Genomic DNA, 22,012 nt, shown 5'->3' with positions numbered 1-22,012 from the left:
AAGTTTTTGTGTAGCCGTAAGTTCTCACCTCCTTTGCGTAGATGGCATGGTGTGTGATTGCTGGCTTGTACGGTGAGAGCGTGTGTAGTTTGTAAGCAGTCTCCAACAGGTCTTCCCCAGAGATCGTATCATTTGGCCTTCCCACCAGCAGTGAAGGAGAGTTTCTGCTGCTTCCCGTGCTCGCCAGCACTTGATGGTGTCGGTGCTCTGATTGTGGCCATTCTAGTAGGTGTTGTAATCATGCTCATTATTATTTTCATTTGCATTCGTCTGACAGCATATGAGGCGGAGCATCTCTCCGTATGCTTATGTGTCCTCCGGATTTCTTCTCTGCTGAGGGCTTCAGCACGTCTCAGTCTTTTCAGCTGCTGCTGTAACAAACTAGCACAGACTGGGTAGCTTACGAACAGGAGGGCTTTCTTCTCACAGCTGTGGAGGCTGGAATCTGAGATCAGGGTGCTGGTGCGGCTGAGGGAGGACCTCTTCTGTGCTGAAGACTTCTGGTTGTGTCCTCACATGGTAGATTGGGAAGCTCGCTCTCTCGCGCGCGCGCGCTCGTTCTCTCTCTCTCTCTCTCTCTCTCTCTCTCTCTCTCTCTCTCTCTCTCTCTCTCTCTCTCTCTCTCGCCTCTCTCTCGCCTCTCTCTCGCCTCTCTCTCTCTCTCTCTCTCTCTCGCCTCTCTCTCGCCTCTCTCGCCTCTCTTATAAATGTACGCGCTAATCCCATTCAAGAAAGATGTGCCCTCATGACCCAGGCATCTCCCAAAGGCCCCACCTCCTGATACCATCCCATTGGGTTAGGATTTAACGTAAGTACACGATGGCAGGCAGGGGATGGAAGCATTCAGACCCTGTGGGCTTGTCAGTGCTTTGGCTCTTGTCTATTCTGATAGAGAGAGTGGTAGCTCATTGTCTTAATTTGCATTTCCCTGCTGACTTAGAGCACCTTTTCATATGCTTGTTTACAATCTGTTTATCTTTGAACCTGAGCCACAGCAGCTGCCTGAGCCACAGCAGTGATAATGCCAGTTCTTTAATCCAGTGAGCCACCAGGGAACTCCCTGGGCCTATTTTTTAATTGGGTTGTTTTCTTATTGTTGATTGTTAAGTGTGCTTTGGTATTTTGGATAACAGTCCTTTATCAGATAAGTATTCTGCAAATGTTTTCTCCTAATCTTTTTATTCTTTTGACAGTGTCTTTCACAGAAGAGAAACTTAATTTTAATGACGTCCAATTTAGCATCTCTTTTTTCACAGATCATGCCTTTGGTGTGTATCTGAAAAGTCATCTCGGTTTTCTCCTGTATTATCTCTTCTGGGAGTTTGATAGTTCTGCATTTTATGTTTAGGTCTGTGATCCATTTTGCCTTAATTTTTGTGGCGCGTGTATTGTCTACATCGAGATGAGTTTTTTTGCCTGCGGAACATCATCTGTTGAGAAGACTCGCTTTCCTCCATTTTGTCGCCTCTGCTCCTTTGTCAGAGATCGGGTGACTGTATTCCTGTGGGTCTGTTTCTGGCCAGTTTTGCTCCAGTGATCTTTTTACTCTTCTTTCAACAGTATCTCACTGCACTGCCTTGCTTACTGTAGCTTTATAGGGAGTCCTGAACTCAGGCAGTGTCAGTTCTCCTACTTCGTTCTTCTTCTTCAATATTGTGTTACCTATTCTGCGTCTTTGCCTCTGCGTAAAAACTTAGGCATCAGTTCATCAATACCCACAGAATAATTTGCTGGGATTTTGATTGGGATTGCATTGAATCAATAGATCAAGTTGAGAAGACCTGACCGCTTAAGAATTGAGTCTATCAGTGAACGTAGAATATTGATCCAGGAGTTCTCTTGTGGTGCAGCGGGTTAAAGAGCCAGTGTTGTCACGGCAGCGGCTTGGGCTGCTGCTGTGGTGTAGGTTCGATCCCTGGCCCGGAAACGTCCATATGCTGTGGGCGTGGCCAAAGAGAAGAAAAGAATATTGACCCGTTTATTTAATGCTTTGAATATTTACTTTCATTGGATGTGCTCTGCAGTTTTTGGAAGGCGATTTTCTGAGTACTCAGAAGTACTTTACAGAGTTTCGCTGTCATCTTGGATTCGTTAGCTGTGATTATATTTGTTCCTCTTTGTATTTGGCCCAGAGCTTTTTCCGCCCCTCTTTTAATATCTGGGATGCCCAGCCAGATCTGATTTCTGCTACTCATACCGGAATAATTCCTAGAATGAGATCGAGTCCCCTGACCCAGTAGCTCACATCTGTACTTCAGCACAACTGTGTTCTCAGAAATTAGGGGAAGAAAGTCTTGTTGAACATACAAAGAAAATACAGGAAAATTACAATACATAAACTCTGCCCTCAGCATGCTTGTAGTCTAGTTAAGAAGCTAGACTTAAAACGTATGAAACGTAAAACATGTAAATAGAATCTCTAGCATTAGGTCAAGGGAGTGCATGATTAGTGTGTGTTAACTGTGCAGACAATGATGACTCTGGTGTTTCGAGAAGGGAGAGGTTGGCTTTAGCAGCTTAGTCAGGGGAAACTTTATTGGCTCATAGAAATTGAACTTAGTCCTGAAATACGAGTAAATTTTACGTGAGATTAATCCAGATTTCTTATGGGCGAGTTTCACAATATGATGCCCTTGAGTTTTTTCCTTAAGAAAATCTTTATATGAACTGTTTCTTTTAATTATGTTTTCTTTCCAAAAGGGTTGTAATAAACAGTTGAAAGTATTTGACTTGCAAGTTGCTTTCAGTTTTTTATTTCTGTGTTTTTGTCACAGACATCCTGATTTTCAGCTGCTGCAGGAAGGACAAAGGTATGGCTGAATCAGTATCGTTTACCTTCTCTGGTTCATGTTGGTAGAAACATTGAGTAAACCAGGTGAGGTGAACTCTCGGACTCCCTGTGCTGATGGTGCATTGTGTGAGTGCCCGTTGTGGCTCACACAGAGAAGTATTTGCCTGGTACAGCTTTTTTTCTTTTGTGATGATAAGATGATGTGTTTGATCTCTATGATTTACTGTACAGCTGTTTCTACCCAGGAAGTCTAATTGAACCTGTTGAAATATGACACAAACACAGCTTCCATCTGAGATACGGTGCTTCTTTGTCAACCAGATTGTGCCAGTTACATTTGTTGAAAGGTTTTTGTAGTTTTATAGAATTTCAAAACAATATATCAGCTATTTAATTATTTGAAAGTGTCTAAGGCAGTAATAGAGATTCTGAGTTGTGATTTTTTTCCTAAACTTTCCTCATGGTATTGCTTGCCCAACCATGATCATCTCTCAAAACATACCTTTTTATCTCCCAGAATAAATTTTCCTGGTTATTAGTCACTACCTTAGTTATATGGAATTGAGTAAAAGTAAGAGGTATTTATTAATTGATGTAAATCTTCAGTTTATAGCTTCAAATAGTATAGAAAAATATAATTACCTTACAATTCCAGGAGAAAGTATGAAACACTTGAAAATTGAATTGTCTATGTTTTTTGAAATCATACTTAACTTCAGATACAAGATTTAGTCCATAGTTATATAGGCTGGATTCTAACTAAAAAAATCTTAACTGATATGGAATGAACTTGTCGTCTTTTTTCTGTTCCCTTCCACAGCCTTCTTTCCTTTTTTTTTTTTTTTTTTTTTGGTCTTTCTGGGGCTGCTCCCACGGCATATGGAAGTACCCACGCTAGGGGTGGAATCAGAGCTGCAGCTGCCAGCCTATACCACAGCAGCGAGGGATCTGAGCTACAGCTCCTAGAGGTTGAATTGGAGCTGCAGCTGCACGACCTATACCACAGCTGTCGGCAATGCCAGATCCCAGACCCACTGAGCAAAGCCAGGGATCAAACCTGCATCCTCATGGATACGAGTCATGATTTCTGCTGCACCACGACAGGAACTCCTAATTTGCCAGCTTTGTTTTCTGCTATGACTTTCTTGTATTTTTTATTCTACGGAATTTTCTATGTAACTATCAATCAGAATTGGGGAATGTGGAGTTACCTTCATGGCTCAGCAGTTACAAACGCGACTAGGATTCATGAGGATGCAGGTTTGATCTCTGGCCTCAAACAGTGGGTTAAGGATCCAGCGTTGCCGTGAGCTGTGGTGTAGGTCACAGACGAGGCTCAGATCCTTCATTGCTGTGGCTCTGGTGTAGGCCAGCAGCTATAGCTCTGATTTGACCCCTAGCCTGGGAACTTCCATATACTGTGGGTGTGGACTTAAAGGAGCAAAAAAAGAATTGGGGAATGCTTAAAACATCATTTTATTTTTATCTTTCAAAATCTAAGCAGAGTGCCTTTTTTTTTTTTTTTTTTGAGAAACCAATAATGAAGTTTCCAAAAGAAAAATTTTTCGGCCACGCCCTCAGCATGTGGAAATTCCCACACCAGAGATTGAACTTGAGCCACAGCAGTGACAATGCTGAATCCTTAACCACTAGGTCACCAGGGAACTCTCAAAAGAAATTTTTTTAAAAAAAGGGATTATAGGAGCTCCTGTTGTGGTGCGGTGGAAACGAATCCAACTAGGAACCACGGGGTTGCAGGTTCTATCCCTGGCCTTGCTCAGTTGGGTTAAGAATCTGGTGTTGCTGTGGCTGTAGCTCCGATTGGACCCTAGGCTGGGAACCTCCACATGCCTCGGGGTGGCCCTAAAAAGCCAAAAAAAAAAAAGGGATTATGTAATATAATTACAGAAATGAAGGAAGCAAAAATCTAATTTAGTAGGATGAAATTATCAAGCGTAGGGTTTTGTATTTGTGTGGTTTAGGGATTTGGGGAAGTTTTTTTTTTTTTTTTTTCTTTTCATCTTTTGTCTACAGAGCTAGAGCCACCGGCCTACACCACAGCCACAGCAATGCAGGATCCGAGCCATGTCTGCCACCTACACCTCAGCTCTTGGCAATGCCAGATCCTTAACCCACTGAGCGAGACCAAGGATCAAACCCGCAATCTCATGGTTCCTAGTTGGATTCATTTCCATTGAGCCACAATGGAAACTCCGGGTTTTGGGGTGTTTTTTTTTTTTTGCTATACTCTTAATGCTTTTAAATAATGGGGGAGAAAAGGGAAGAAGATGGAAGAACTATATACAATTAATAAGATGTAGAGAAATTCTAGAATTACAGCTTTCTTCTGCAATGTGTGTGTGCGCGTGTGTATCTACAGGCTTAGGTGAATATAAGCCTATAAATAAGGCCTTGCCTAAGGAATACAAATCTCTGCCTTGAAAGTTATGAAGTATAAATACCATGGAACATTTTGTTTTTCTGTTATAGTGGTTTTTGTTTCTTTCCTTACAACAGTGGTCATTCTGGAGAAGAAATACAGTTATCCAGTAAGGCCATTAAGACATCAGATATTGACAATCCTGACTGTTCGGAGAAGCGTGATGAATCTAGTTCTTCCAGCACTCACAGTGATAGTGGCAGTGATAATGAACCAGACTTTGTTTCCTCCATTCTGCCAGGCGGCAGGCCAAATGCAGCAGGTATAATGCCACAGCTGCACAAAAAAAGCATAATGAGAAAGAAAGCTGATCAAAAAGTGAACTCCAACCATGAAAGCGAAGAGCAGATAGTAATAGATGCCACGGAGCAGTTAGGTCATTGCAGATTAGAGAATCAGGAGAAAGCTTCTGCTTGTGAACCTCCCTTACAGAAATTAAATACTCAGATTTCTTCACATAGTCCTTCGCAAGAAAAATTAGAAGCTTCAGAAATTTCTGAAAGTAAGTGTAGTAGTTCAAAAATAACTCTTGTAGGCATAAGTAAGAAAAGTGCTGAGCATTTTAAGAGGAAATTTGCCAAATCAAGTCAGGTTTCTAGGTCAGCTTCTAGTTCAGCGCAGGTGTCCTCTGAAGTTGGAAAGGCAGACTTACTTAAAGCCCTGAAGGAGACCTTGACTGAGTGGAAGACAGAAGAAACCTTGAAGTTTTTGTATGGCCAGAATTATGCTTCTGTATGTCTGAAGCCTGCTTCAGCACCTCTGGTTAAGGAAGAAGAATTTGATGAAGATGACGTAACCTCTGACCCAGAGAGTCATTCCCCTGCCTTGCAGGAATCTCCGAACAGCCTGGATGAGTCTTTACCGTTTAGAGCCTCAGATACAGCCAGTAAACCATTGCCAAGTTATGAGAACTTGAAAAAAAGAAACTGAAACATTAAATCTAAGGATCAGGGAGTTTTATAGAGGACGATATGTTTTGAATGAAGAAACCACCAAATCACAAGACTCAGAAGAGGTATGTCTTTTTTATTTAAAAAAATTTTTTTTTAATTTTTTTTTCTTTTTGCAGCCACACCTTCAGTATGCGGATGCTCCCGGGCTAGGGGTCGAATCAGAACAGCAACTGCCGGCCTACGCCACAGCCACAGCCGCAGTAACTGCGGATCCGAGCCACATCTGTGACCTCCGCCACAGCTTGCGGCAATGCTGGGTCTTTAACCCAGTGAGCGAGGCCAGGGTTCGAACCTGCATCCTGATGGATACTATGTAAAGTTTGCCCCAGAAAATTTTCATAAATATTTAACATTTTCTCTAACGTAGAAAAAGCCTAGAATTGGGGAACAAAGTTGTCTTTTTTTTTTTTTTTTGTCTTTTTGCCATTTCTTGGGCCGCTCCCATGGCATATGGAGGTTCCCAGGCTAGGGGTCGAATCGGAGCTGTAGCTGCCAGCCTACGCCGGAGCCACAGCAACGCAACGCAGGATCTGAGCCGTGTCTGCAACCTACACCACAGCTCATGGCAACGCCGGATGGTTAACCCACTGAGCAGGGGCAGGGATCGAACCTGCAACCTCATGGTTCCTAGTCGGATTCGTTAACCACAGCACCACGACGACGGGAACTCCAGGAACAAAGTTTTCTTTAAAACCCAGTTCTTCGTGTAATATCTGTACTCTCTGAAAAGGCTTGTTTTTTGTTGTTGTTGTTGGTATGGATACTTTTGAATTTGTACATAGGGTGTATATCTCCGTGTTTCATTTCCAGTAGGACTGTATGCAGTGGAGTAGACTTAGTAGTTAAACAGTAAAATATTTGGATAATATTTGGCAAGCGTGCCCATTTAAAATATTATTTATGAATAGAATTTAGTAGAGGAGACATATTGGGGAAATACTGGATATAGGAGAAGATTCAGGTAAACCTGGATTTGAATATCTGCTCTGCCATTCCCTAGCTATGTGAAAACTTAGTCTCATTGCTTATGTGTAAAGGGGATTATAAATGGCTTCCCTTGCTCAATTGTTAGGAGTTTTAAAGGTAGTGAATAGAAGGCATTTACCACAGTGCCTCACATATAGTTGCTACTAGTTGCATGTAAACAGTTACATGTAGAAATGGACCTATGCCACTGAGCGCTAGGGAGGTTCCTTCACTGTTTCCATTACCCATTTTTGGTTGGTTATGTAGTTTGGGGAATGAAGTCATCTGGCATAAAGAGGAATAGGTGATAATCTTGTTTTTACCACAGGAGTTTGTTGTGAAAGATTTCTGAGTAAAAATAGCTCTAAATTTAAGAACACATTTGGAGATTTAAAAAAGGATGAAAGTGGAAATACAGTAAAAATTTAGAAATTCTTCTGTTTCTGTAGAATGTTACCTAACCTAGCTCTATATTTGAAATCACTTCAGCTGTATAAATAGCATCCATAACTTTAATATGAATCTTGGAGAAACCATAATCTCTGTCACTCAGCTTCATAAAACTTGGTTCATCACTTATTTTATCATTTTTGTGCTTATAAACCGCAAGAAGGAAAAAATAATCCCTGAAATTTGACTGCTCTGTTTTTAAAACTTTTTTATTGATGTGTAACACAGATAGTAAGTGTACAGCTCGTGGCATTTTCGCAAATGAATACGCTAATGTAATCACTCCCTAAGCCAAGAAATTTGAATTAACCAGAAACCCCCACTGTGTCTCCTCCGAAGTGTTATCTCTTTTCCAAAGTTATTTATAACAATTATGAATTAATTATAATAGCAAAGATGAATTTTGCTGATTTTGAACGGTCCGCAAATGGATTCACTCAGTATATATTCTTTGGTGTCCAGTGTATTTCATGCAATGTTATGTTTGTGTGGCATTTGTACTGTGGTTAATTCTTTCATTGGTGTATAGTACTCCATTATACAAATATCTTAAAATTTATTAATGTTAATGAGCAGTTAGGCTATTTCCAGTTTGGGGCTGTTAGGAATTTGCTATTATGAATTTTTCTTATATATGTCTCTCTTTTAATGTGTATACATTTCTATATGGTATGTATCTAGGACTAGAATTTCTAGACTAATGTGCACACATATGCAGCTATACTAGATAATACCACACAACTTTCCACAATTGTTCTGCTATTTAATATTCTGCTATCACTGTATGAAAGTCTCCATGCCTCCACATTCTAACCAGTACTTGATGTTGTTACTTTTCACCATTCTTACCATACTGCTCTTAGATTATAATACATTTCTCTGGTGATTAATGACTTGAGCACTCTTTCATCTGGCTGTGGATCATTTGGATAGTTTCTTTGATGAAGGGCCTGTTCAAGTTTGTTGTTGTTGTTGTTGTTTTCATTTATCTGTTAGAATATCTGGAGAGGTGGTGGTTCTTGTTGGTTTGTAGGAATTCTTTATGGATTCAGGATTCAAGCCTGTTTTTGTTTGTGTATTGCAAATACCATCTTCCACTCTGAGACTTGCCTTTTCACTCTCATTGATGATGTCCTGAGTCCAGCTTATTAATTGTTCCCTTTAGTGACTTCTTTAAGAAATTTTTACTTAGCCCAGGTTATTTCATTTTCTAGAAGCTTTGTTGTTTTTCCTTTCACATTTAGATTTGTAATTCATCTGGGATTGATTTTTGTTTATGGTGAGAGTATGGGTCAGATTTCATTGTTTTCCTCTCAGGAAATGTGTGCACATTAAAGTTTGAGAAGCACTGTTGATTTTTCTTTTCTTTCCTTCTTTTTTTTGTTTGTGTTTGCTCATTCCGTAAGTTCCTAAGAGAGATGGGAAAGGTGGGTCAAAATCGCTCACCATAATTAAAAAATAAGTATTTCTCCTTTTAGTTTTGCTTATTTTACTTTAAATATTTTGAAACCATATTATTGGGTGCAAGTGTAAGACCTCTTAGCATATAGGGTAATCTTTCTCATCATTGATTTTATTTAATTAGTTAATTAATGAATTGGCCTTACAAGATCTACTTTGCTGACAGTAGCATTCCTTTATTAGTATTTTCAAGGACTTTTTTTTTTTTTTTTTTGATCTAGGCTGATATTCTTTGTCCTTCATGTGGAGAATTTAGTCTGTTTACATTTAATGTCATAATTGATATATTTGTGTTTAAATCTACTCTCTCACTTCTTTTAGCATGCCCCACTTGTTCTGTGTTCCTCCTCTCCTTTCTTGCTTTTTTGAGAGCAAATATTATTATTCTGTTTTTTTTTTTTTTCTTCCGCTGGCTTGTTTTTATACATTCTTTTACTAAGCATTAATTGGGAATGTCTTATGATATTGATGCCAAAATAAAAGTTGACTTAATTGAAAAAAAACTTAATCTTTAGGAGTAAAACTTGAATCTTTGTCGTAAGTCTAATGTAAGTTATATGTTTTAACCCTACAAGAATATTTATAGTCAATATTCAGTTGGATTTATACGTTAATTACTCTTTCACTGTTTTTCATACCATCCTGCATCTTTCTTTTTTCACCTGGGATCATTTGCCTTGGGTCCGAAAAATATTATTTATTTTCATTAGTACCAGTTTGCTAATGATTTTTCTCAGCATTTGTTTGTGAGAAGATTGTTTATTTTCATTTTTGAAGACTATTTTCCTGGGAGTTGAATTCCAGATTAGCAGTTTTTTGACTTGGGGTTTTGTTTGTTCGCAGCCCGCTGTCTTTTGGCTTCCATTTAGTTCTCTTAATTGAAAATACTGTTTTCTTCTTTTAGCTACTTTTAGGATTTTTTTTTTCCCCTTTGGTTATCATCAATTTTAAATGCTTTGCCTAGGTGCGATAATAATATTTGTGTTCTTTTGTCTACTGTATACTTAAATCTGTGATTTCTTTCATCAGTTTTGGAATATTCTCAGTTTCTATCTCCTCAGGTATTGCTTCTGTCCCATTTTCCCTTTCCTCTCTTTCTGGCATTCCAATTGCAGGTGTGTTAAGTCTTTTTCACCATATCTTCTGTGTCTCTTTTATTCTCTTGTGCTTCGCATTACCCAGAGGGAAGGGTTGGCAGGAAGGACGTTGGGTGGAACTATGCTTCATTCCAAATCATTATTATTCTTTCAGTCCTTTCTGCTTTCTACTACGTTATTAAATCTATCCATTGAGTTCTTCCAAATACTATATTTTTCAGTTACTAGGATTTTCATTTGATTCTTTTATATAGTTTCTAGTTCTCTGCTAAAATTTTCCATTTTGTCATTTTTTGAATATATTTATCATAGTTATTCTAAATAAACGTGATAACTTTAATATATGGATTTTCTAGGGGTTAATGTCTGTGGGCTGTGTTTCAGATTTTAGTCATATTGTCTTGTTTTCTTATTGCTTTATTATGTGGCAGACACTGTATAATTACAGAGATAACTTGAAACCCAGGCTGATGTTACCTTCCTCTAGACAGATTTGCATTTGCTTCTGGCAAGTGATTTGTAGCAGTCCAGTCGGTGATTAAGATGATTTCAAGCTGGGAGTTCCCATCGTGGGTCAGCTGCAACGAATCTGACTAGTATCCATGAGGACATGGGTTCAATCCCTGGCTTGCTCAGCCAGTTAAGGATCGGGCAATGCGGTGAGCTGTGAAGTAGGTTGCAGACACAGCTCGGATCCCATGTTGCTGTGGCTGTGGTATAGACTGGCTAAAGCTCCAATTTGACCCCTAGTCTGGGAACTTCCATATGCTGAGGATGTGGCCCTAAAAAAAAAAAAAAAAAGATGATACCAAGCTGGGCTACCATCTCTGTAAAAGCCAGCCTGTTTCCTTTTCCTTCTTTCTCCTGGAGTGTGGTCTCCAGTCCTGGTCTCACGTCTGGGGAGGGATGACAGCAACCCTTCCTTCTTGGCCCCAAACTCTAATGCTCGTGTTCTCAGTATCTAAATTGCCTCTTCTGAAATTAGTCAGTGCCCTCTACCTTCTAGAATCTCAGGCCACAATTCTTTACTGCCTGTTAGCTCTCTGATGCTTTCAAACAAACGTGGGGTTTTTTCCAGCTTTTTTAGTTCTCAGCAGGAGGAGTGGTTTGAATTATCTTGTCTGCCTTTTCTAGAAGTGGAATTTCCCATAATATATTTATAGTATTTGCTAATTTCAGTCCTTTAATCTCTTATACTTATATAGCAATTAGCATTTTACAAAGTCCTTTTGTATACATTTTTCTCATTTAATAAAGGCATTGCTGACCCTATTATACAGATGAGACAGTGCTCTCCAATAGGGCAGATAACTAGCAAGTTCCCACCCAACCTGCTAACTGAGCTGACACTCAAATTTAAACCTTCGAATTCTGAAGGTTTAACCACACTGCAGCTATAAACTTTTCTGATTTATGTTTATTGTTCTTACCTAAGAAAGAATGTAAATTTATGATTTTATTTTGCTTTGTTTAAAAATGTGTTTCAGCATGATCCCACCTTTCCACTGATAGATTCAAGTTCTCAGAGCCAGATTAGAAGACGCATCGTACTTGAAAAATTGAGTAAAGTGTAAGTATGTAATTGTTATTCCACTTGTATAATGTTTAAAAATTAATTTGATATTTGTGGCTTCATAACTTTTAGGTGTAATCCTTGAATTTTGAACAGTTTGAAAAATAATGTGTGAAGTTCACATGGATTTCTTCACTTGAGAAATTTAGATTTTCAAGCTGCTCTACCAAAGAATATAGGAATTACTTTGCATAGAAGACAGAGACACATAATAAAGAGGAGGACTGAGATTATGGGAGTGGAAAACCAAACTGCCTGAGCCCCACTTAATCATTCAGTGAAGTCAGGGAAAAAAATAGCAGGGCTAGACCCATTTAAATACTGATTTGTGGTAAAAGTGTCACATTGGTTTTACATGTGAATAAGATTTGATGGGGGTTTAACGGTTTATTGCCTTACTTTATGTACACATTCATAGCACCATTTCACACTCAGCAACTTGAGTTTTGCACTTTAGTTTTAAGCTTCCCGTAGTGGAAATTATTGTTCTTGTAATTAGCCCAGTCACAAATGACATTTAAAAATTGCAGTCTTGGTTTCTCTTTCAAAAGGAGCTTGAGTATCTTTTTTTCCAGAAGTGTGACATCGGTCTTGAACTTTTGAACTTGTATTTTTTCCTTCAGTAGAAATGATGGAAAGGGGTTTTCAGTCATTATTTAAGGTGCTGTGCCCATGCAGATGTCTTCATTTTGTAGTAGTTCAAAAATAAGCAAAACCTGTTTTCTGGAAGCCGTGGTGTATTGAGCAGCCTACTCCTCCACGTTTACGTTTTAAACTAAGTGTTTTAACCTTAAGACCATGTAGGTGTGTCTCTGAAGGAATTCTCTTCCTTCTGAGTTTTGGCTACAACAGAAGATACCAATAGGAACCCTGCTAAAAGACCAAATGATTAGTCTCTTCCCAAATTTAGTTCTTGCACTAAATTTGGGAAGAGGCGGAATGACCTAAAGAAAAAGAAGCACAAAGAATACTGAAAATAATTACAGTGACATAGGGATTTTTTTTGGTTGGCTGTTTACGAAAGCAGTAGAGCTTTTTTGCTCACTGTAAAGGTAACGTCTGGGAGTTCCCGTCAGGGCTCAACGGAAACGAACCTGACTAGGATCCGTGAGGATGCAGGTTTGACCCCTGGCCTCGCTCAGTGGGTTAAAGATCCAGCGTTGCCTTGAGCTGTGGTGTAGGTCGCAGACACAGCTTGGATCCTGAGTGGCCGTGGCTGTGGTGTAGGCCGGCAGCTGTAGCTTGATTGGACCCCTGGGAACCTCGATACGTTGCGGATGCGGCCCTAAAAAGCAAAAAATATATAGACAGATTAGTTTACATTATTAAAGGTTTTACTATGTTACGGTTATGTCATAATCTATTTAACCTGTCTCTTGCTGGACATTTGTTACCAGTTTTTCACTATTGAAAATATTTCAGCAGTAACCATACTTTTTATGTTTATCTGATCATTCCTTTAGGATAAATTTTTTCATAGTAAAACTATTGGGTCAAAGAGTATCCACATTTAAAATGTTACTATATATTATCAAATTGCTCTCTAGAAATGTGCCAATTTTTATTCTGACTATAAGGATTTAATAAGAAATACACCATTTAGGGGCCAATCCCCTGGCCTTGTGTTCTTCCCATTTATCTAATATTTGAAAGTAAAAAGGTAAGAAATACTAGAGACAGGAATATAGATAGCAGCCAAAATGCTGTTCTGGCATTTCAGTGCCTCATTCTGTAGCGTAGACTACAAAATATAGTTTGTGGTTATTTCAAAGTATTTCTTTTATGACTTTTCACCAGTCATAAACTAGCTTAACTGCCTCCACTTCAGTACCTTGATTAACTATGGAAAATCTAGATTTAGGCAAGACCCCGCCCAGTGTATCTATATAATTAAATTTTATTTTTAAAGAAATATAATTTTTAATTTTCAGATTGCCTGGACTTTTGGGGCCTCTTCAGATTACATTAGGAGACATTTACACACAACTTAAGAATCTTGTCCGGACTTTCAGGTTAGTGTTAATATCACGATTTTCCTTCTCAGTTATTTTGACTTTATGTGATTGCCTTGCAGAATCCATGGTAGACTAAGGCATGAAGAAGGTAAGCAACTTACCTTAATTGTCTTAGATCCAAATACTGCGTTTTCTTTTCTTTTCCGCGAAACAACATTACTTGTGTCTTGTGTTAAAATGCCACCCCATATTTGCTCAAACCGTAATAGATTTAGCTTTGGATAGTTTATACATGGAATAGCCTAAAATTATGAAGGAAAATGATATCTGAGACATGGCGGTTAGACAGTACTATCTTGCATTTTAGCGAGTTACCGAATATATATATATCAGATGACCAGCATTGGGGACAATGCAACGGAAGCACATGCCCACCCTTGAGCAGGACCTCCTGTGAGAAGACAGGTGAGGAAGCAGAGCAGGACAGGGGGTCATTTAGTCCTGAATCAGGTGAAACAGACCCGAAGTGACAGGAAGAACAAGGGAAGGAAAACTAGAGAGTATCAATTATGAAACGGAGCCATTGGGATTTTTCTACAGCTATCAAGGTAAAAAATAGAAAACCAGGCTAAGATGAGGCTCTCAGGACGCATAGAGACAGGCTTCTAAATACATTGTGAGTAGAGGTGAACCAGATACAAATTCTGGCCCAGTGCCAGTGACCAAACATTAGAGTAATAATTGTCTGTGACTAAAGCCAGATAGCACCGACATATGATGAACTTCTAGGGTGGAAGAATCATTTCCTCCAAAAAATTCATTATTATTATAGTTTATTGTCAACAATAGTAGTAAGATTTTTAAAATTTAAAATTATAGGAGTTCCCTTGTGGCACAGTGGTTTAAGGATCTGGCATTGTCACTTCAGCAGCTCAGGTCACTGCTGTGGCACAGGTTCTATCCTGGCCTAGGAACTTCCACATGTTGTGGGGTGGCCAAATTTATATAAATGAAATTATAATACAGGAACAAAGGAACAATTTTATGGTAATATTAGCAGTTTGATTTTTCTTACAGTCACTGTGATACCAAATAGACATTCACTTTCAAACAGCACTTTTTTTTTTTTTTTTTTTTGTCTTTTGAGGGCCCCACCTGCAGCATATGGAGGTTCCCAGGCTAGGGGCCTAATCGGAGCTACAGGTGCCAGCCACAGCCACAGCCACAGCCACGCCAGATCCGAGCCTCATCTGCCACCTACACCACAGCTCACGGCAATGCTGGATCCTTGACCCACTGATCGAGGCCAGGGATCGAACCCACAACCTCATGGTTCCTAGTCAGATTCGTTTCCTCTGCACCAGGACGGGAACTCCCAACCAGCACATTTTAAAACATCACTAACCTTTTTATGTTACCCCAGAGTAATTCAGGAAAATGTTTTTTAATAAATGATTTAAAAGGAACTAGGATTCAAAGTTGAGGCATGTCTCAAAAGTTCTTCCTCTTCTGAAGCTACAGAAGGATCATTTGTAACCTTCTGTGTTGAAATCTTAAGCCTTCATAGACTCGAGACTATAGAAGTTGTCTGAAGACATTCTTGTAGAGTCTTTGGTTGTGTAGTTTGACTGAACACAGTGTGTTTGGGTACCCTAATTTTCTCTGACAGTCTCGTCTAACATTTTAAAAATAATTTGGATTAGAGCCTAGATTTGAACGACTCTGTCTGTTATGTATGTAGTTTAGGTATCTGTCTAGCCCAGGGTATTATCATGTAACATTGTTTTTAATTCATCTTCAGAAGGTGTGACGAATTCCCCAGTAGGACTTTTTCTTAAAATAGTTATGACTTTAATGGACGTAAATAGCTCTTTTTTAAATTGATAAATTATGTTTATTTTATTTACGGTTTTTATTTCTTCCATTATAGTTGACTTCCAGTGTTGTATCAGTTTCTGCTGTGCAGCAAAGTGACCAGTCGTACATGTGTATTTCTGTATTCTTTTTCTCACATTCTCCTCCATCATGTTCCATCACAAGTGAGTGGATACAGTTTTCTGTGCTATACAGCAGAATCTGAAATGTTATTTTCTTTTTTTTTATCTTTTTTTTTTTTTTTGCTATTTCTTGGGCCGCTCCCACGGCATATGGAGATTCCCAGGCTAGGGGTCCAGTCGGAGCCGTAGCCACTGGCCTACACCAAAGCCACAGCAACTCGGGATCCGAGCCACGTCTGCAACCTACACCACAGCTCACGGCAACGACGGATCGTTAACCCACTGAGCAAGGGCAGGGACCGAACCCGCAACCTCATGGTTCCTAGTTGGATTCGTTAACCACTGCGCCACGACAGGAACTCCTATTTTCTTAATGTCATGAATATTAGAACATTATATAGTTCTGTAAAGACTAAATTATGGTACAATCTAATCTCTCTTATGGTTGTCTATTATTTAATTTTTTTTTCTTTCTTTTTTTTGTCTTTTTGCCTTTTCTAGGGCCGCTTCTGCGGCATATGGAGGTTCCCAGGCTAGGGGTCTAATCGGAGCTGTAGCCACCAGCTGCACCACAGCTCACAGCAACACCGGATCCTTAACCCACTGAGCAAGGCCAGGGATCAAACCCGCAACCTCATCGTTCCTTATTGGATTCGTTAACCACTGTGCCATGATGGGAACTCCTGTTATTTAATTTTATATATATATATATTTTTTTTGTCTTTTTGCTATTTCTTGGGCTGCTCCTGCGGCATATGGAGATTCCCAGGCTAGGGGTCCAATCGGAGCTGTAGCCACCGGCCTACACCACAGCCACAGCAATGCAGGATCCAAGCCTTGTCTGCGACCTACACCACAGCTCACAGCAACGCCGGATTGTCAACCCACTGAGCAAGGGCAGGGACCGAACCCGCAACCTCATGGTTCCTAGTTGGATTCGTTAACCACTGTGCCACGACAGGAACTCCTATTATTTAATTTTTTATAAATATTTATAAATATTTTTCCAGGACACTTTCTTGAGAAAGTAATCTAATGTAGGGCATATTTGTATTACCTGTTAATCTATTTTGCTAAGTAGTTGAAAATATTTACTGATTGTTTTATACGTAAAATTTAGTTTTTGTAAGCAACATTAATTACTACAGCATTTTTACTCTTCTATTAACTGATAAAACAGACACATAAGGACACTTTCACTCCACTTCATCTAGAATGTTTATAGTTGAAAGTGAATGTTTGGGGAATAACCGTATATCTGAATGACATGATTGGTCTAATTACTGAGATTGTTACACTTACTAGGTATCGGGAACACTATGCTATCACAAGGTCAATGAATCATGCACCAGAAATGATGCTCAGATTGGCCCAGGCCTTGGTAAGACTTACTAAATGCTGTGCTAAAGAGAGGGTTTGGGCCACATATCAAGACCAAAGCCAAACTTCTCTGCATCCCTATTTAGTGGCAAAGAGAGGCATTTGTTTTTTAGGTCTCTGATGCACTTAGCACAAAAGCATGCATCCAAAAGAAAAGAAGATGCTTTGCCACTGTCTGCACCGATGGGGGAGTTCGACTAGCTGTCCACAGTGTAGAAGCACCAAAGTTTAGGATTGGCTCAGGATGTATTAGGAAGTAAGGACCATGGTAAGAGAGGTTATGGAGCTCCCTGATGGCCGAGTGGTTAAGGATTCAGCATGGTCACAGCTGTGGGAACGTCTACCAAAAAAAAAAAAAAGGGTTCACCGAGGAAAGATGAAAACCAGGTGCTGCTCGTTTTGTTGCCTTTAAAATGACTTGGCACTCAGTTTCTTCAGGCAGTGTTTATTGAATCACCGTTTTCAGTAAGTGGTAAAGTCGCCGAGGACACCACAGAAGAGAGATTACAGCATTTGATGTTGAACTGCAGAGAGGAGTTTTGTACTTGGTTTTTACCCACTGCCTTAGAATAGGCTAACAAGTGACTCAGGTTCCTTCTTTTTTTTTTTTTTTTTTTTTTTTGCTATTTCTTTGGGCCGCTTCCACGGCATATGGAGGTTCCCAGGCTAGGGGTCGAATCGGAGCTGTAGCCCCCGGCCTACGCCAGAGCCACAGCAACTTGGGATCTGAGCCACGTCTGCAACCTACACCACAGCTCACGGCAACGCCGGATCCTTAACCCACCGAGCAAGGGCAGGGACCGAACCAGCAACCTCATGGTTCCTAGTCGGATTCGTTAACCACTGCGCCACAACGGGAACTCCGACTCAGGTTCCTTTGACGACAGCTTCTACAGCTACTTTTCTATCTAATTGGATGTTTTTCTCCCCCCCCCCCCCATTCTAAGGTTCTCAGAATTTAGTAGAAGCCCATTGGAAACAAATGTTTAGACATAGCTGCAAGATTGCCACATGATTCCTTTCGTGTGCTCTAGGAATTTAGGTAATTCAGGTTGGAAACCACTGGCCAGGTTGTTTGTTATCTTGGCCTTTGGAAGCAGCCTGGTAGCACTGGGCCTTCCGTGTCAGTTCCTTGTATTCAGCATAGTCCTCACTGTGCGCCAGGCGTGCTTGGCACTTTACAGGTGTTACTTAATTTCCCAAAAAAACAGTAGTATTATCCTCATTGAACCAATGAGAGATGAGCGATTAATCTCAAATCACACAACTAGTCGTTGGGTTTAGACCCCAAATCTAAGTCAAGAGGATAGATTTTAGGTGGTCTCACCACCAAAAAAAGAAAGAAAGAAAAAAAAATTTAAAGAAATCTGTTGGTTGTCTTGGTAATTATTAGTGTTAAAATTTTGTTTTAATCATTCCATTTATCACCGCTCTAGACCCCAAGGAAGGACCCTACGTAGAAGAGGTCTGTCCCTCTGAAACTGAGCCTTCGGTGGCACCTAAGCTAGCCAAGCCCGGAGACACAGCCTTCTGTATAAGAGGCGGGCAGCAGACTGCAGAGATGTGACTTTCAGATGTCGTCTTCCTTTTACATTTAGAGGCTATGATTTTATCACCTTTTTCTGTCACTCTAGTTATGTGAGTGTCTTTTCAAGTTACTTTCTGCGTTATTTTCATTAAGTTAAGATAAAGCCTAGATGAAAGAATGTGATGCGTGAGATTTGCTTCAGAACTACCCAGGTTAGGGTGGTGGCGAACCTGAGGTTGCATGGGTGAAATACGATCGGCCGGGAGCTGATGCCTGTCAGTTATGATGACTGTATGGGAGTTGGTTTTATATTCTATTTTTATGCATGTTTGAAATTCAACGAAAAGTTTTGGGGAAATAAGCCAAACAATTCTGCTTTGTTTTGGTGTAGAGGATGTTATAAAAACCTCGATAATAAGCTGCTTTTGAAAATCTTTACTCTTTGGTACCTGCAAGTCAAAGTGTGCAGCTTTCGTTAAACTTGCTTAAATGTGTCAGTTGTTTAGCGCACACAAAGACCTCTGGTGTGAGAGTGTGTTTGGGGGTCCTCACATTCCGGCAGGACAGTCTTCACAGGTACGTGACTAGACTGAGGCTTCTGGGTGAGGTCGGAGAAAATCCGCACGGATGACAGCGACCTGTGTCGAGCGAGCTTCCCATCGACATGGCGTGGGAAGGTGTTGGCATCAGTAACCATATCTGTCTCTTTGGAATGATGATCAATAATAGGAGCTTGTAGAACAGTGATCCTCAAGCCAGTTGTGCATCAGAATTACCTGGGGAGCTTTTAACAACTACAGATGCCTGGCTCCACCCCTAGAGGTTGCGTTTCCGAGGGTTCGGCTCGGGGCCCAGACATTAGTATGTTCTTAAAAGTGCCCCAGGTGATTCTAATGTGCAGCCAGAGTTGAGAGCCTGTGAGAACTGAACGTACGGCAGCTTTTTCAGCTCCTTGAAAAACCTTTCCCCAGTGAGCGGAGCTGTCCTTTCCACCGAACCGCATCGTCGTCATTCGTCGGGAATGTTGTATTGATTGACCTGTCGTGGTAGTTCCGTCAGAAGTTGCTTGGTGATGACCAGTCTCATCGGAGTTGAAGCAAAAGATACTTTCCTAAGGAGGATTTGAATTAAAATTACATTTTAACAGAAGTCCTTTTAAATTGCATCACGGATCACTCAGGTGTTTTTTCTAAATCTGTACTAAATTTCAAATTATATTTTGAAACTGTGCTTTTTAAATCTTTTCTATCCAGTACTACTGTTTTCATTATTTAGTTATTAGACGATAGTAGGTATGTTCGTTTAGCATCTTTGCTTGAAATTTTGGCTCAGCAAAAGGAAAAAAATGATAGCAGGTAAAATTTTGCTGTTCTGCCACTTCAAGTACTTTGAAGTGAAAGCAAAGGCCACGTCGTGTTTTTCCCGGCGCCCAGAATGGTGGTAGAGCAGGCATTCAGCAGATTTTTACAGAATGAGTAAATAAATTCATGGATTCTTAAATTTGTCTTAGCTTTGGCAGATTTGAGTACAGTAGAAAAGGAAATCCTATTTAACTGTTTTTGCTTTTTTTTTTTTCTTACACGCTTATCCTTCTTTGACCTTTTTTGGTTGTATGTTAGATTCTGTTCTAATTACAACAAATAAAACAATGAACAAAACAATAAAAATTCCTTCTCTAACAGAACTATCCTAATAGAGAGGATATGGAAATTTTTTAAAGGACGACATATATATTATTATTATGTGATGATAGGCCCTTTTCCCTTTCCCAGTTTGTTCTCCTTCTTTCCTCCCCAGAGGCAGGTGAAGGGGATGGTACTGAGGAGGGAGAAAGTTGTGATTTCTAAATAGGCTGATCAAGGAAGACCTCACTGAGAAGATGCTGTTTGTATAAAGATCAGAAAGTTGATGAGGCAACAAGCCATGTTGCTATGAGTGCAATCATATCAGACAGGGAAGAGCAGGTGCAAATACCCTGAAGCAGAAGCAGGCCTGGTGAATTCACAGAATATCAAAGATGCTGGTGATGCTGGAGAGATGAGCAGAGACAAAAGTATGGAGAGGTATGGTCAGAGAAGTAAAGAGTGGACAGTGGGTATGGTGTAGTTATGCTGACCTTGGAGCCAAGGTCAGTCTTTGACTTTGAGTGAGACGGAGAGCAATCTATGGATTCTGAAGAGGGGAATGACAGGGTCTGAGAGATTTTCAACAGCATCGCTCTGGCTGCTGATTGGAGAATTACAATAGATGGACAGAGGCGGGGAGACCTTCTAGGATGCTGTTTCAGTAATCTAGGCAAGATGTGTCGTGGATTGAGATGAGAATAGTGGAGGTAATAAGTGATCAGATTTTATTTGAAGATTAGAACCATCAGGATTTGCTGATTGATTCAACATGGGATATGAAGAGAGTAAGGTTACTGACAAAATTTTTGGCCTGAGCAGCTGGGTTCTGGAAAGATTAGGTAATCATTTACTGAGATGGAGATAAGCTGCAGAGGACCAGTTTAGGGGGGAAGACCTGAAGCTTTGAGATGCCTAGTAGACATTCGAGTGGATCATTAGATATGAAGCCTGAAATTTAAGGAAGCGATGCAGGCTAGAGATAATACGTTTGAGAATTGTGAGCACATAGTTCTCTAATATTTAAAGCTATGAGATTGGATGACGTGGCCGAGGGAATGAGCACATGTAGAGGTTGGAAGACACCCAAGGGCAGAGGCCCTGGGGCGATCAAAAATGAAAGGGTCTCAGGAGGAGGAGGAGCTCTCGGGGGTGGGCAGTCAGGCAGGGGGAAACCAGGGGAAGGAAGTGTTCCAAGGAGAAGGCGTGACAGCTGTGCCCAAGGCGCCTGGGAGCTTAAGATGCGGGCTGAGCATATCCATCGGATTTGGCAACGGGGTCGTCTTTTGTACCTTTAATCCTCCTAAGAACTCTATCACATAGGTAGTACCGTTGTCCTCATCTTACTAAATTAAAAAAATTAAAAAATAAAAAGCCTTACAGCCATTGAAGGCATCCAAGGTAACACAGATATTGAACCCATATCTGTCAGACTCTTTAACCACGATACTGCACTTGCTTTTCATATCATCTAGACTTTTAAAATTTTGTAGAACATTATAACTATGGAAAAAATTCTGAGTAATGTAACAAAGATATATTCTCCACTCAGAAATAATAGATTTTAATGTTTTATAATATTTGAGCAAGACATACATTTTTAAATAAAAGAAATAGGTTAGTTCATTCTTTCAGAAAAAAACTTTTTAATTAATGAATTTTATTACATTATATGTGTACAACAATCATCACAACCAAATTTTACAGCGTTTCCATCCCATACCCTCAGTGCATCCCCCCCCCACAACCTGTCTCATTTAGAAACCATAAGTTTTTCAAAGTCTGTGAGTATCTGTTCT

General features: G+C 40.0%; 1 protein-coding gene across 1 annotated transcript in view; it reads left to right on the top strand.

Moving 5' to 3' along the window:
* Window positions 1–22,012, top strand: part of RPAP2 (RNA polymerase II associated protein 2) — an 82,227-nt gene that overhangs the window by 26,551 nt on the left and 33,664 nt on the right. The window contains 5 exon segments of the mRNA XM_047785314.1: window positions 2,775–2,810; window positions 5,309–6,146; window positions 6,148–6,246; window positions 11,646–11,728; window positions 13,663–13,743. Coding sequence (XP_047641270.1) covers window positions 2,775–2,810; window positions 5,309–6,146; window positions 6,148–6,246; window positions 11,646–11,728; window positions 13,663–13,743 — 1,137 coding nt within the window.

Source organism: Phacochoerus africanus, chromosome 6 (assembly GCF_016906955.1).
Source record: "Phacochoerus africanus isolate WHEZ1 chromosome 6, ROS_Pafr_v1, whole genome shotgun sequence".
In the NCBI taxonomy this organism is placed as follows: domain Eukaryota; kingdom Metazoa; phylum Chordata; class Mammalia; order Artiodactyla; family Suidae; genus Phacochoerus; species Phacochoerus africanus.
The sequence above is the reverse complement of the archived record's forward strand: the minus strand, read 5'-3'. Positions and strand labels throughout refer to the sequence as shown.